This window comes from Hippopotamus amphibius, chromosome 5, assembly GCF_030028045.1.
Source record: "Hippopotamus amphibius kiboko isolate mHipAmp2 chromosome 5, mHipAmp2.hap2, whole genome shotgun sequence".
NCBI lineage: Eukaryota > Metazoa > Chordata > Mammalia > Artiodactyla > Hippopotamidae > Hippopotamus > Hippopotamus amphibius.
The window spans coordinates 5,267,640-5,279,700 of NC_080190.1; the positions used below are offsets into that span (position 1 = coordinate 5,267,640).

Below are 12,061 nucleotides of genomic sequence, written 5' to 3' on the forward strand. Positions count from 1 at the left end.
CTGTTTTCCCAACTCCTAGGACAGCGTCTGACACGGATGCTTTAACGGGATGAATGTGCACACACATTATTGGATAGAGCTGGTGTTAAATTGGAGCTGGGGAGGGCTTAATGGGGCCCCAAAGGAGGGGGCCCATAGGTTGCTAAGACACAAGCTATTCTCTTGGCCACACAGGCCAAGTGGTGAACACACTCATTGGCGCGCACCGTCTACTGCACTGGGGACCCAGGGCACAGCCGCTGCAGGGGCAACTGGTTGTGACCCCTGTGAAGTGGAAGGCAAGGGGGCTGGTGAGACCCAAGGAGGGGCTTCAGCGTGGGACCTGGATTGGGACACACTGCCTGAAGCCACGGTTTTATCACGCTACAGATGAAACAAAGGCTTAAAACAGGACTGGAGAGAAGTATTGATTCTTGCTTGACACCAAGGACTCAGCAGCATCACAAACACGAGGCCTTCAGTGAATCCCTGCAATTCTCGTCTTGATCTGTTTCACTGTTTCCTCCCCCAAATAAATGGCCTCTTTGATTCTGTTGGGCTTAAGAAGTTCAGGGATTTTAGGAACAGAGGAAAAAAGATGGTTCTCTTGAAGAAGAAAGAACAAGTTGCTCTTTTTTGTTCACCTGGGGTCTCTGGATGATGACTTTTACTATATAATAACAACCTCTGCATACAAACCCACTATTACGCTGTCCTTTACAGAAAAGAATTCTGCAGAGGGCAGTTCTTTTTGGAAACTAGCACAGGAGAGACGGCTTGCCACTAGACCAAAAGTTGGCAGCCGCATCTTCCATGACGGGAACGCCAAATATTAAGTGGTGATAGCTGATTCTTCAGAAGAACTAATCGGGAGACAAAATAAGACTAAATTGAATGAGAAAACACATGATTCAATTCCATGCACGTTCAAGGAGCATGTAACAAAGACAGCTTAGTGAATGAAGGAAAACATGTCTTATCCTAACATAGGCAAACATCAGCATCGCAAAGTACTCATCTCCAGTGAATCAGAAAGGTGTTTGAATTTGGAGTCTACTTTCTGGAAATGGCATGTTTTCTCTGCTTCCACATAAAATAAACCTCGCTGTCGCACACAAGGGCAATAAAGGCAGCTCCTTAAGTACGCTGCTTATCAAATTCTGACTGATGAATTTGATGTTTTCTAAAACGAGCAGATGAATGATAAGTAAAGCAGAAGAACACAGCTGATTCTAATTTTACTAACCTCTAGTCTGAACTCTGTAATTTGCACAAACACCTGGCAGCCCTCTTCTGTTTATCAGCGAGGATTCCATTCCACAGACCCGCAGCCAGCCTCAAATTCCAGGGCCCACATTAATTTTTACAGAATATACTAGAATCAGGATGCGCCTGTGCCGTGAACTGTTATCATAATCAGGATTAAATGATCCTGTCCAAATAAACTGGAGAAAGTACGTCTGCTGAGAGAACAGAGCTGGTTTTATAAGAATCACGTTCATTATCTTACTTGTAAATGCATGCTGTCTGGTAATTTGCAACAGGATTCTCTACGGTTAGGATAAAATTAGCAAGGGTTTACTGTGTTGCTCAAAAGGTAGCAGAGGGCCACTTGTGATAAGCAAGATGATTACATTTCCCTCTCTTTTCTGAAACTTTAATATCACTACAAAAATGTCTGCAGGGTGGGGCTTCCCTGGTGGCTCAGTGGTTAAGAATTCACCTGCCAATGCAGGGGACACAGGTTCAAGCCCTGGTCTGGGAAGATCCCATATGCCACAGTACAACTAAGCCCGTGAGCCACAACTCATGAGCCTGCACACTAGGGCCCATGAGTCACAACTACTGAGCCCGCTCGCCACAACTCCTGAAGCCCACATGTCCTAGAGCCCATGCTCCACAACAAGAGAAGCCACCACAATGAGAAGCCTGCACACCGCAATGAAGAGCAGCCCCTGCTCACCGCAACTAGAGAAAGCCTGCGCGTAGCCACAAAGACCCAATGCAGACAATAAATAAATAATTAAACTTATAAAAAGAAATCCACAGGTGTCCAACTTAAAATATTGAACAGATTATCTCTAAGCATCTGATACCAGTGGCCCTCTGAGAATATGAAACAGAAGAGGCCACGTATATAGGGCTTTTCAGAAGGTTGCTACTAAGTTGAACACAAAGAAGGATGGGGGAGGAGGGAGCTGGGCACGCAGGGATAATGTGTTCATGTCATCGTGAATTCAGTTAACTTAGAAAGAACCACTGCTCCCACCGCTCAGTGCCACCATGAACCACGGGTTATTGGCTCCAATTTAGGAGATCAGGGAGTGAAGGGTCTCAGCAGAGGAAAACCCGAAGGCCAGTCCTCCTCGGTTTAGAAATGCATCCTTTCTGTTGGGGGTGAGATTTACCATTCGTGTTACAGTGCATCGATAAATGTATACAACCAGGCCTGCACTCTCCAGGCATGCAGGGACACATTTATAGAAGAGAGCTGGGGTTATGTCAGAGCAAGGCAGGACCAGGATGGAAAGGTCTGCACAAATAACTCACCACATGGATAAAGCGCTCAGAGGTGATCAAGAGCTGGGAGACAGCTGAACGCTAGGACCATGGTCAGCTTAGCGCATTAGCAAAAGGGTTTCTTTGACCTTCCTACAAATAAACCCGAGTGCAGGCAAGCCTCTTTTTATTGCGCTTTGCTTTATCGTGCTTCACAGATACTGTATTTTTTTTTCTACAGATTGAAGGTTTGTGCCTTGAGCAAGTCTACTGGGTGCCATTGTTCAAATAGCACTTGCTCAGGACTTCCCTGGTGGCACAGTCGTTAAGAGTCTCGCTCCCAATTTGGGGCACCCAGGTTCAAACCCTGGTCGCAACTAAGAGTTTGCATGGCACAACTAAGGAGCCTGCCAGCCACAACTAAGGAGCACATGTGCCACAACTAAGGAGCATGCCTGCCAGAACTAAGACCTGGTGCAACCAAATAAAAATAATAAAGTATTTACGAAACAAAAAACAAATAGCATTTGCTCACGTCTTGTCTCTATGTCACATTTTGGCCATTCCTGCAATATTCTAAACCCTTCACCAGCCTCTATGACTTGCTGAAGGCTCAGATGATGGTTAGCATGTTTTAGTAATAAAGTATTTTTTTTAATTTTTAGCAATAAAGTATTTTTACTTAAGGTGCTGCTTTTTCAGACATAATGCCATTGAACACTTAGGAGACTACAGTATAGTGTAAACACTACCTTTATATGCACTGGGAAACCAAAATATTCATGCGATTTGCTTTATTGAAATTTCCCTTGATGGTGGTGGTCTGGAACAAAAGCCACAAAATTTCCTGGGCCTGCCTGTGTGGTATGCACTTTGCCCTACTTTCTGTTTTTCAAGAAAAGCTCCTCACAAGATACTGGAGGTAGGACCATGGTTTTAGACCACCCCCTGGTGTTAAAGAGCTTGAGAAGTCAGATTCTCTTTGGTTCTGTGCCCCCAGTTGGAATTGTCCAATCCGACAGCACTGCATAACCATGCCCTTCTCTTAGCGTTACTGGGTGGGGGTGGGGGTCAGGGTGGGGGGGAGTCAATTAACTGTGTGTGGATCACATGGTCAGGAAGAAGCCACAGGCTCGGCGGAGAGCAGCCTGGCTCTCCCACACCCTTGGGGCTCCAGGCTTCCATGTTGACACCCGAGAAGTAACTGACCACCCAAATCTATCATCCAGCCTTTAATCCCTGTGCTCGGACACACAGATAGTTTGATGTATATGGCATTCCTCTTGCTTAACCACTCTGTAAACTTAATTACACACTTAATTAATCTCTGGCACTCCGTATCCCACGTTCTAAAATCCCCACATCCTTCTACATCTAACAAGCAGACAGCTCAGTGACCTTGAAGCTTTTGTGAAATACTCAAGAGCCTAGAGGCCCCAAGTCCCAGATCGGACAGGTGCAGCTGTGCCCCACTGCACACAACCCAGACCAAGGATTGACTTTGAGGCTGAATTCATTGACAGTGGCCTCCAGGAGCAAGTCTGCCCAATAAGTCCTGCCGGTTATAGGAGATGAAAAGAGCCTAGGTCTCTCTTTGCTGGAGAGTTTTTATAATTGGATTCAATGTCATCAGAACTCTCAGAGTCCAGGGTATTATTTCCTATGACCTCTTGGGCTACTTTTGGGTCTGGGGTTCAATAAAATAAAAGCCTAACTCTTGGGCCATATTTCCCCTCTGATCATCCAAAACAACAGAATTGAGTATTATTTTTTAAATGAAAGCAAAAAATAAACCAATCAACAAAATCCCAATGAACTGCAGAATAAACAAGAGAAAATCACCACCAAACGTATTCACATTCACATTACAGCGCAAAATATATTGGCTTTGCCACCAAGTGGTAGAAGCTGCCAGCGTCCACATGGGTCATTCAGTTATTTGCTTAAGGCTACCAGCAATAGGAAGAGATTATTCAAACAGGAACTCGGAAACATTGCAGACACAAAGATCACACATGTTCTAATATTTTTACAACTAAATAGGAATTTCTGGAAGTAGTGAAGCATTTTGCTGACCCTCACGAAGATGACAGAAAAGAGCTCTGTGATTGAAAATGTTACTTTGCTGTGGAGCCTTTTCCATCCCGTTTTTATTAATGGTCTAAGAGCCCAAATGGTCATTTGCTGCAGTTCTCAGCTGTTAGTTCTCTATTTTCCAAAAACAGAATAAATGGAATTCTTTAAAAAGGTGCCAGGAGAGAAAAAGGCATGCTTTTCCTCTGAAGCTAAATCCAGTGAGGCTAAGACCCAGAATGGTACTCATTTGGGGGCAGGGATCTCAGCGAGATGGGGGAGTGGTTAGTTCAGGCTCATTCTGCAGTTACACAGCTCAGCCAGTCCACGTGGATGATGCCAGAGGCACTAAGACAAGGACGCCCCCACCCTCTCCGCGCTAGCCTGGCAGATCCCGAAATTTTCACACATACGGTCTCCCCTTCGAAAAACAAACAAACAAACCCAAGATTTTCCAAAGTCCTCAGTTTCAGGGTAAACACGCTTCTCTGGGATGGGGTGGGGTAGAGTGGGGACAGGGGGCAGTGAACATGCCCGCGGGGATGCCTTGAGGAGTGGACATGTGCCAGGGAAAGTGAGAAGAGAATGTGTCCACTGGGCTAATGCACTGGAGGGAAGCAGTGGGAGGAGAGGCTGCAGGAGAAGAGGTGGGGCGTGCAGAGCACAAGACCCTGAGACAGCTGGGAGAACAGGCACAAGGGCAGCTGGTGTGTGGGAAGCAGGGAGAAGACAGAGGAGGCAGAAAAGATGAGAAATGGGCTTTTGTTGAGTGGAGACTCAGAATGGCCCCATGGACAGAGCGGAGGAATCACAAGTGAGCATGGAGTCATAGTGGAGGGTGGCTGGAGGGCCTGTGCTCAACAGTGGCCACCACAGGGCAGGGGTGGTCACCTGTGAAGACCACAGCTGGAGCGGACCTCAAGCTGAGGTCCTTCGTTGTCCTCTTATCTCCCTGCTGATGGAGTATCTACAGCACAAGCACTAAGGAGGAAAAGGACAATCTTCAAAGAAGGCAGCATCCCTCCCTCACCCCTACACCAACAGGGAGAGAGAAAGTGTCAATCCAGTGGGGATCTGGGGGAGGGGAGAGAGCCGTTCAGATTCCGGAAAAGGGGTACAGCATCCATCCTTTCAGTGGACCCCAGATTCACAGCTGTGAATGCCAGCTGACATGAAGCACATTATTTTTAGGTGGGAAGGATTTCTAGAACTCAAGGCCACTTTGTACATATGTGAGCCTCCTAGGTCAGATGCTTCTTTCTGGTCTAAGCTCCTCCATGATGGATCAGATCATGTACACCTGTTAGGACCTGCCCAGAGCAAAAGTGTCAAGCTAAGGCACTGCCTGAAGCCATGCAAGGCGTGTCCTGGGCCACCAGGAGGGCACGTGAACAGATAAGTCCATGCCACCCTATCCTACCACCATTTAGTGCATGGACCCTGGAGAGGCAGGAACAGGCACCCAGGACACTGACAAGGACACGCTTATTCTGAAAGAAGATGTATGCTCCCTCTTGCAAAAGTGTAGACAAGGGAGAAGTAGACCCTTGGGAAAATGTATGTGTAAGAACATTCTAATGAAATGCCCTCCAGTGCAGCTGGAGAACATAGGAGCAGCAACTCAGGGGAACTTTAGAAAAGCCAATTTGTAAGACATGTTTTTGAAATTCCAATGATGGTTTGATGCAGTTTAATCTTAGTAAGATGGCAGGTTTTTCTTCTGAATCCAGAAGGTTGCTTCTCCACTGCAGCTGTAAGAGTATAAAACAACTGGACATAACACATATTCCACAGGAGCATCTGAACAGCCCCCTTCTGAAAGATACAGCAAGCTCTAAGAAAATGAGGCTACGTCACATGTTCAAAACACTCAAGTTTTGTAAAAATGAAAAACAGTGTCTTCCCCTCACACCAGGAGGTCTGCACAGCTGCTATGAAAGTAGAGCCAATTGTGAGTAGTAAAGTTAGATAACTGAATTGGGGGCAGATGAAACAGCAGCCAGCCAGCCCCAGCCCAGGAGCTCCCTGATGGAGGCGGGGACAGCCGTGCCCGACTGCTCGGTGCACGTGCCCGCTACACATATTAACCAACATCACCGACACGGCGTAGAGGGCACGCCTGTGCTTCAGGAGAGCAGCCACTGGAGGACCAGAGTTGAACCGAGAACAGAAAGGAGTCAGAAAAGGTACAGTAAGTCGAGAGACGAACGCTCTGGTCCAGGAGAGTCCTGGAATAGGGGGTGAGGGAAGCAGATGGACACGGGGGGTGAGACAGAGGAAGAGCCCACAAGTCATTGCAACCCACCACGGAGGCCAAGGGGCAAGGCCAGGCCAGTGGAACTGGACCCGTGAACTGAGTGACAAGAAGCCTGGCAGAAACGGGAATGACGGGGAAGCAGCAGAGCTGGGAAGGATGGCATGCCGCCTGGCATCCACGTGGCCTTCCCTCGGGAGGCTGAGACAGGTCAATAGAATATGTGAGGTGTCCCCACGGAAAAGGAAATTGATCACTTCCCAATTCACGAGGACAGATTACTACAGCAGAGAGATTTTTTTTCACAAGGTTTAGCTTTTCTGCCTTGATTTTCCTTCGGGTGTCCTACCACCTGCCTGCGAAGGTACCAGCAGATGACAATACAATGAACAAATGGCCAAGGGTTCTTGACCCAAAAACTTGAGCGGCTGCTTACGCTTAGCCCGAATGTGGATTCTTTTTGTGGACCTTTATCTTGTCTGTGTTTTATTTACACACGTCCAAGTGAGGCATGTTTTAGGCTAGGGCAATCGTTGTGAGATGGAATTAAATGGGCGCAACTAAGTCATGGTAAGACTCAAACAGTTTGGTTTTTCTGGGAAGATGTCACCTGATGTTGGACAGATTCTGAAGCCACCACTGGGCACAGAGTGTTGAGAATCGAGGCAAAACTCCTGGGATTCTTGTGAATTTTGTGCCATGACTGACAAACCCGAGAACCTGTGAGCTGGAGAAAATGAAGCACATGCGCAGAAGACAGGTGTAAGATATTTTAAAACTATGGTGAAATAGGAGGGAGACAAAAAGAATGGCGGGAAGACAACAATTCAGAAACCAAACACTCTTTCACATTTCAGTTCCAATGGCGCTTATTTTGATCCAAGGACTCCTGAATAGAATGACAAATGACATCATGTTTTAAAGGTTTTTAATCTTACATTTCGGGGCTAGTAACATTTATCTATGTAAATACATTTTTCTCCTTTACCTGATTCCTTAATTTAATAGCATCTTCCCATAAGACCTTTCTTTGAGGCTTGATTCATACAAAATTCAACACGTCTGATGCATTTTCAGCCCAGGGAAGAGCATTTTAAATTACAGCTCCTAGGTCTGGTGAGTTGGCAGTGAGACGGGGCCATGATTTCACGCCGGTGGCAGTGGGAAGGGGTCAAATCTTATGGCAACAAGATCAAACAATTCTGCAATAATGTCAAGTCACGAAAAATATTTTGAATCGGCAATTGCATTTTTGAGGGTGTACACCAGGAAAACTCTCAAAAGAAAGTCAAGCTACATACATGAATATGTTCACTGCACATTTACGCATAGCAGTGAAAATCTGCAAACAATCCACACGCCGAGCTGAAGGGGATGGATCAGAAAGGAGGAGCCCACTCATTCTATGAAACGTTACACCATCCTTGAAATCAGGGTAACTGTGCTGCAGTCGAGGAAAATGTCCTCAATATATTGACAAACGAGAAGAACAACGCTAACAGAAGGTGCAAAGTTTACAACATGACATTACACATGGACAAAGGCTGAGGGTGAGCCAGAGAAACCAGAGCAGCTGCTCTTCCAAAATAGTCTAATTTTACAAACAAATAAATGTAAGGAATTCTTCCTCACCCAAAAGGAAGAAAGAAAAGAAGGAAGGAAAGAAGGAAGGAAGGGAGGGAGGGAAGGAGGGTGGGAGGGAGGGAGGGCGGGCTTTATGGGTTTGATTTTATTCACATCTTACAACAGCTCTTTTGAGCAGACTCTATTTCATACCAATCTGACAGCTCTGAGCTGGAGACAGAAAGATGACCAGTGATTTGCTCGAGACCCTGACCAACCAGCGCTTTAGGGTCTACCCGACTTCAGTGTGTAACCGCCATTCTTACTCACAGACAGAGCTTCTTTGGGCTTTGTATCTGTCTTTTGTTCTGGGAAATAGCAAAATTGTCCTTCATCATGCAATAATGACAAAGACGGACCAATTAACATCTGTAAATTGTTCAAACTCTAAAACTGGAAATACAAAAGTGAGGAAGGAAAACCTACTCTTTAAATATTAGATCTCACTAAAATACGTTACCTTGATTGATGCAGTTTTGATTTCCATTCACTATAGGAATTTCTCTCAAAATTCCTCAAAAGTCTATGTAAAATGCTTAGTACATTAACTCCCCTGAATCACTATAATATTTTAACAGAGGTAGCTTTCAATTTAGAGGACTCCCTATGGTTGGGTTCTTCTCGTCTCCTGCCAAGCATTGTAAGCAAACCATTAGCACACAAAGGAGAAATGTATTGTGGGCACATGTGTGTGGGCTTGTAGGTGTGGTGTGTACCCACAGGAGAATCCATAAGCACCACACATCCTGGGAACCACTAGAAGGAGATTTTGTTACTTTTCATGCATCAATTACTCAGATTTTGTCCTTCACATTGATACAATGTTTTGAGCTCTTTACATATGCTTTCTTTAAAGAATTTTCATCAGTTCCAGTGCACAGGTAAAACGACCAAGGCACACACTTAAAATGAAGGCAAAGGGTGAAGGGGAAGCTGATACAAAGCAAGAGAGTAGCACAGACATATATATACTACCAACCGTAAAATAGATAGCCAGTGGGAAGTTGTTATATAACAAAGGGAGTTCAACTTGAGGATGGAAGATGCCTTAGAGGACTGGGACGGGGAGGGTGGGCAGGACTCGGGGGGGGGGGGGTAGTCGAAGGAGGAAGGGAATACGGGAATATGTGTATAAAAACAGATGATTGAACTTGGCGTACCCCCCAAAAAATAATAAATTTAAAAAAAAATGAAGGCAAAGACTTTAGATTTAAAAATAATGTAACTTGGGGACTTCCCTGGTGGTGCAGTGGTCAAGAATCCACCTGCCAATGCACGGGAGACAGGTTCGAACCCTGGTCCAGGAAGATCCCACATGCCGCAGAGCAACTAAGCCCGTGTGCCACAACTACTGAAGCCCAAGCACCGAGAACCCGTGCTCCGCAACAAGAGAAGCCACCACAATGAGAAGCCCATGCACAACAAGGAAGAGTAGTCCCTGCTGTTCACAGCTAGAGAAAGCCTGCGTGCAGCAACAAAAGACCCAATGCAGCCAGCAAATAAATAAATAAAAATAAATTAAAAAAAATTTTTTAATTGTTAAAAAAAAAAAAGTAACTCAGTAAGAAGCAGCCAGTCTGAGAGAATACAGTAACGTCTGATCAAATGCTCTAGTGCATATACAAAGGAGGGTGAAAAGGTATTATCCAGTTTTAATGTGTAAGTAAATCCAGAGAAAAGTAAGTAAAAGCTAAAAAAAAAAAAAGAACAATCCTTCCTAAAGATGAGCACGATCCTCCCTAAGAATGACAGGCTTCTTCCACCAGGAAAGTCTAGGACTTTTCTCTCTTAAGCTGTAGGGAATTATGTCTTCCACATTCAGCATGTGGAACTCGAGAACCATCTCTCAGTCTTTCTCAAGGTGCTCCAGCCTGTCCCCCTCCTCTCTCCAAGCCACTCACTGCACACCCACATCCTTACCATCTGGAAGCTTCGGGTGGAGTGGAATTCACACTGCATCATGTCAAAGAAGATGGGGATGGTGGCTTTGCGCAGCTCTGTCTCAGGAATCAGTGTCATTTCTAATATTGGGCCGACCATTTCTGGAATGAACTTTATCTTGTGTTGACCTTGAATAAAGAAATGCACTATTCAGAAATTTTTTAAAAACAGGATTCTGAAATGAGCTTCAATGGACAGACACAAAACTGCACAGATTCTTGTGATTTTGAAAGCTAGGATCTTGGGAATATGTATCCTTTTCTCATCTACAAGGCAGCAATTTTGAGCATGTCCAGCCTTTAGCAAAAGAAGTCGACTGTACTCCAAATACTGTAAGTGAAGCTGTTAAAAAAAATCCATCCAATACAAGGCCTGCAGTCGTGATTTGTCGGTTATAGACGATGAACACCTTTTTACAAACAGACGATTAAATCACACCCTTCGGGGGCATGAGCAGCGAACAGGCACCCAGTGCTGGACAGAGCGGGGCTGGGAGATGAGACGCTTGGCTTCTCATTTTACGAACAATGAACAAGAGTTGATAAAGTGGAGGGGTCAGGGTAGATGGTCTCCTGGGTCCTCTCTGTCTGCAACATTGTATGAAAAAGAGTTTACTATTTGGGACCTCTGTAAATCATGGCCAGTGATTTCTGTAACATTCCGAATGACTGTGATCAAAGAAATCAAAGCCAGACCTCAGAATATGAAGCTGCGAAAATAGAAAGGATTCTGCCTATTTTGACTGACTACTTGATCGCAAGATGCTTATTGAAATAGCTACTGTATTAATCTTACATCTCACCTATCTTGTCCAGATATGATTTTTAAAGCATAAGATTATAATATTCATTATGACGCACAAGGGCAATAGTATTTGCTTAAAAACAACTTTAGAAAAGGTTTCTCAAAGTTTGTTCTTAAGCAAATACTATTGCCCCATGATGAATAATGAATATTGTAATATTAGCTAACATTTACTACTATGACTACAGGACAAGCCTCATAGAAAGTCACACGGAATTCTCAACATAATTTTGTGAGAGGGCTACCACTCCTCTCCTCTTTTTCAAAGAAAGACCTTATTTTATTTTTTAATAATTTTTTTACAGCAAAACAGAGCAGAAGGTACAGAGATTTCTCCTTCCCCCCTGCCCCCATTGCTGACCCTCTCCCCCCGAGTGGGTGTCATTCTGAACTGCTTTACAGGTGAGGAAACTGTAAATTTCCCCAAACCAGCGTGCTGTCTTTGCAGTGGATACGGGGGAGCAGGAATGGAACTCAGATCTCTGATTCTGAAGCATCAGCCGCGTCCCGCGTGCCCTGCCTGCTTGTCACCAGATCTCGCCTCGCCCTCTCTCGGCAACAGAAATGATGCTGCTGTTCACACCACTTCCTTACCGGTCTGCTGTCCTAATAACCCAGATGCCGAGGCCAGCGACCTGTCATTTTATCTAGAATTACTGGGGGATCACACTTCTAAACTGAGTCCCCCAGAAAGTACAGACAGGATTCTTACAGGCTCCAAACCTTTTTATTTACTTACTTTTCTTTTCTATTTCAATTACTTTGTTGGAAATCTTGGTATCACACCTTTTGAAGCGTCTGCCTTCGACTCAGACACTGCTGACTCAAAAACTCCATTTTCTACTTTTGGCTTCCATTTTGCGTGACCCAGCAGTGGCCTCCATACCC

The 12,061-nt window shown here is 45.1% G+C and overlaps 1 protein-coding gene across 4 annotated transcripts in view; it reads right to left on the reverse strand.

The window, feature by feature from the left end:
- Positions 1 to 12,061, reverse strand: part of DOCK1 (dedicator of cytokinesis 1) — a 520,609-nt gene that overhangs the window by 73,166 nt on the left and 435,382 nt on the right. For all 4 annotated transcript variants that reach the window (XM_057736106.1, XM_057736108.1, XM_057736105.1 and 1 more), the window contains one exon: positions 10,349 to 10,497. In XM_057736106.1, the coding sequence (XP_057592089.1) occupies positions 10,349 to 10,497 (149 nt within the window). The remainder of the gene's footprint in view (positions 1 to 10,348; positions 10,498 to 12,061) is intronic.